The sequence below is a fragment of the Musca domestica genome, unplaced genomic scaffold, assembly GCF_030504385.1.
Source record: "Musca domestica strain aabys unplaced genomic scaffold, Musca_domestica.polishedcontigs.V.1.1 11, whole genome shotgun sequence".
NCBI lineage: Eukaryota > Metazoa > Arthropoda > Insecta > Diptera > Muscidae > Musca > Musca domestica.
In genome coordinates, this window is record NW_026712133.1 from 8,525,602 (window position 1) to 8,529,187 (window position 3,586).

A 3,586-nucleotide genomic window follows, 5' to 3' on the forward strand; every position below is an offset into this window, starting at 1 on the left:
AGGGTCAATTTCGGTTGGTCCTTGATGCGATATTTGAGAATTGAAGTTTGATTATAAATTATAATGGATGGTAGGACACACATAGCTAGACCAACTCAGCTCATCGAGATATGATGATCAGTATACAAAATGGTGAGTCTAGGACCAATATTTCGTGGTGTAACAAACAGGCAGAAGTACAACACAGTGAAAAATCGAGAATACATATGAGAAAATAGTGCACTCACTGCCAATTATTACGAAAAAAAGTTTCACCATTGATATAAAAAATTGTTACGGTTCCGAAAAAAATAAACAATAATCAATAAGATCATGGAAATGGTTTTTGTGTGATTAGTTATAAATGAGTGTAAGATTTCATTAAAATCTTAAAATAAACAATTAAGATATTAAGGGAGAAAATTATTACTGTCGGCAACGATGACGTTGTTGCACATGTGGTTCTGATTCTTCTCTAAATTGGAGATTTAGCGATCGCTGATAATTGTTGTTTGCATTATTGCCATGTTGCAAGTGAACACTTTTTGGTGGGGCACAATTTGCATTTGATATGAGTGGAATATTGTTATGTTTATCGGCATTGGTGTAAAAACAGCGGAACTGGAGATCATTTTGAGAACGTTGTTGCTGTTGTGGCATATGATAATAGCGGTAGTGTTCTTGTACTTGTTCTCGATGGAGCTCGTTGTCATATTGATATGCTGTTAGTAGTGAGTTTGCCGAAGGATCTTCTTCAGTGTTTAAATCTTCATATTTCATATTTTCATGCATTCTTTGCAGTGTTGACTGAACGTTGCTTAATTTAACTCCATTGAGATAATATTCACATTCGTCATCGGTTAAGTGATTTGATATGCCAAAGTGGTATTTTGAAGACATTATCGCCAAAGTTATTTAATTACTTTTATTAAGAAACATATTATTTGTAACTACTTATTAAATGAATATCCAAAATACACGAAACTGAAAATGAAATGTATGCAAAATTTTTTAATATTTTACGTGTATTAAAATATTGGTAGATATATTATACAAATTACAAAATTACTCGAGATCGGAATCCTCCATTACTAACAGTTATTTAATTTTAGGATTAATTTTCGTCCATCAACTATTTAATAAACACACAAAAAATTTAACTGCATTAAAAACCACACTATGACAATTTTGAAAGTCGTGGAATTTGGGGTGACGATTTTAGCATATATTTTGAATTGAATTGAATACAGTCTTGAGTAAGTCTAAGCTATTAACTACACCCAATTAGCCAATATAAAATATAGGAAATTTTTGCTCCAACCACATTCCTTCATTCTAAATAAAAAGTTGAGCCGATTTACTTATACAGGATTAGTTATACCATAAACCATATGTTTTTATTCGCTAAGAAACTCAACAATTTATAATAAACAAATATCGATTTGAATTTCCTCTTAAGATTATGGTGGCTAAAGAGTATACTTTTCACTATTCCAAAGAACACAGCATTTCTCACGTTATTACAGCGTCCACCAGTCGTAAAAAATCAACTCCATTCCTAACAATTTAAAATTAGTAATCCTATTAATGAAAATTCACTCATGTTTTAATAATAATATAAAATAATTAAAGATCCATATCATTTTCGGATACCGACTGGGCTATGCAAATTACCAAACTTCTGGGGAGAATATCCCAGACAAAAAATAAGGGAACTGATGAGTATTGGTTAGCCTAAGTATTCCCGGCCTTAGCCCCTGGTAAACATTGCCATCGTTCTCCACTAATAAACAAACGTTGTTTTTATAAAAACAACAATAAAGGGATTAAGCCTGACCATTTTACAACAACTATACCAGAATATGTTTAACTTTTTATTACGATATCTGGACGGAAATAATAAGAAAAAAGAAAGAACATGTGTGTTGTTTTTTGTTTTGATGATTCAAAAAGCAGTTTGGGTTTCAGTTAAAAAATTGAAATAGAATTTTATTTACTCTAGTATATTTTACAAGACTCATATAAATCATCGACTTTTCAGAAAGCTTCTTCCATTATTTCATCATTATTTTTTCGGGATAGTATTTTGTTTCACAAAATAGATAGGCTTAATCCCATCATGTATTTATAAAAATAACGTTTGTTTATTAGTGGAGAAATATGGTAATATTTACGAGGGGGTAAGACAAGGGAGAATATCACCAGAAAATAAAAACAATTACACTGATGAGGATTGATGACTCTTTCCGAAACCTAGGGAATACCTTACACCCTAGAAACAAGTTTCTAAGTAAACATAAGTTTCTAAAGTATTTTATAGAAGACCTTATTTTTCGAACCTCAAATACTTTTCCAATGAAATAGCCTGTTTTTTTTTAATTCCCTGTCGAATACGACCTACAAAGGGAAATAACTAATTAAATGGTAATGCGGAAGCAAGCCATTCAAACGGTCCCAAAACAAGGAAAATGTAGAAGGATACTTACGGAAGTTCTGGAGCAATTATTGGAAAAATATGGACTTTCGTAAGCAATATATTTAAAATATTTCGTTATTGCAAACAGGTTTACAAGCGTTTTCGAAATGATTTACGAGAGGGTGCTTAACATGACTTGTTTCAAATGATATTGTGCATATGCACTTCCAACTGCATCTTTGGATAGAAAATATTTTGTTTTTGTCATTTATGTGCAAGAATAAGATGTTTGCAAAATGATGTTATCAGAATGTTTAAACATAACCGCCATTTAATTAAGTAAACTTGAAAATTTAGTTGGACAGCTAATCATTGTTCGCGAAAACAATATTAATTTTTTTTATAATTATGTATGTATCTATCTGGACGTGCTATTCAGTATAATGTAATTTACTTTCTACACATTTAACACATTTGGTTGGTAATCCTTGAACTGTGCTTTGAGGATTTACCCTATTTCCAATTGTTGACCTTATAACACAGTTTCAATATCGGTACATTAATTGACCTTATGTCAATAAATTACACACAACTAAGAATGATTTTTACTGTGTCGGCATTGGGGATGGCTTGCTTAAATTGTTTAAATAAATGAACTGTTAATCCAAATGTTTTAAAACGGCTTTCGATTTTTAATTCAATACTACATACAATGTAAAGACAAAAAGAACACACAGGATATCATTAAACTCTTCATTCGGCAGGGAGTGTTACTATTATCACAACAATTTCAAAGCTTAGCTCGTTTTTAAATCAAGTACAGCAGCGAAGGAATTGACGACTAAAAATTAAAAAATATACACATTGAAATAAATTTGAAACAATTTTCAATATGCTGTGTATGCAAAAAAAAAACGTGCTGATATTCTGAGTTTTGTTTTCGTTTAGGGATAGGTAAGTCGACTTCCGATTAATCGAATAATGTAGTTAGTGGAAGCGTATCGCACACCATGATCCCACCCAATAAAACCATGTGTTGGCCGTAATAGGTGTGTACAGCTTAATAAAATAAATAAAAATAAATGTCAGGAAAATTGGGGAAAATTACGAAGGTGGGAAAATTGCGTCCAATGGCTGCCGTATAAAAGGGGTAACGGATAGAAAATTCGCCATTGAAGTTTTGGTGAACGA

General features: G+C 31.5%; 1 protein-coding gene across 7 annotated transcripts in view; it reads right to left on the reverse strand.

Moving 5' to 3' along the window:
- Positions 1 to 3,344, reverse strand: part of LOC101893320 (tubulin monoglutamylase TTLL4) — a 55,378-nt gene extending 52,034 nt beyond the window's left edge. For 3 of the 7 annotated variants that reach the window (XR_002194993.2, XM_011295962.3, XM_020038283.2), the window contains exons 1-2: positions 3,107 to 3,344; positions 410 to 963 (exon numbers count right to left, since the gene is read on the reverse strand). Coding sequence is in view for 3 of the 7 variants with exons in the window: in XM_011295962.3 (XP_011294264.2) it covers positions 410 to 879 (470 nt within the window). In the remaining 4 variants the exon portion in view is untranslated. Of the gene's footprint in view, positions 1 to 409; positions 964 to 2,465; positions 2,633 to 3,106 lie in introns of all 7 variants that reach the window. The other 4 variants (XM_011295960.3, XM_059130683.1, XM_011295964.2 and 1 more) reach the window with 4 other exon arrangements.
- Positions 3,345 to 3,586: the final 242 nt, after the last annotated feature.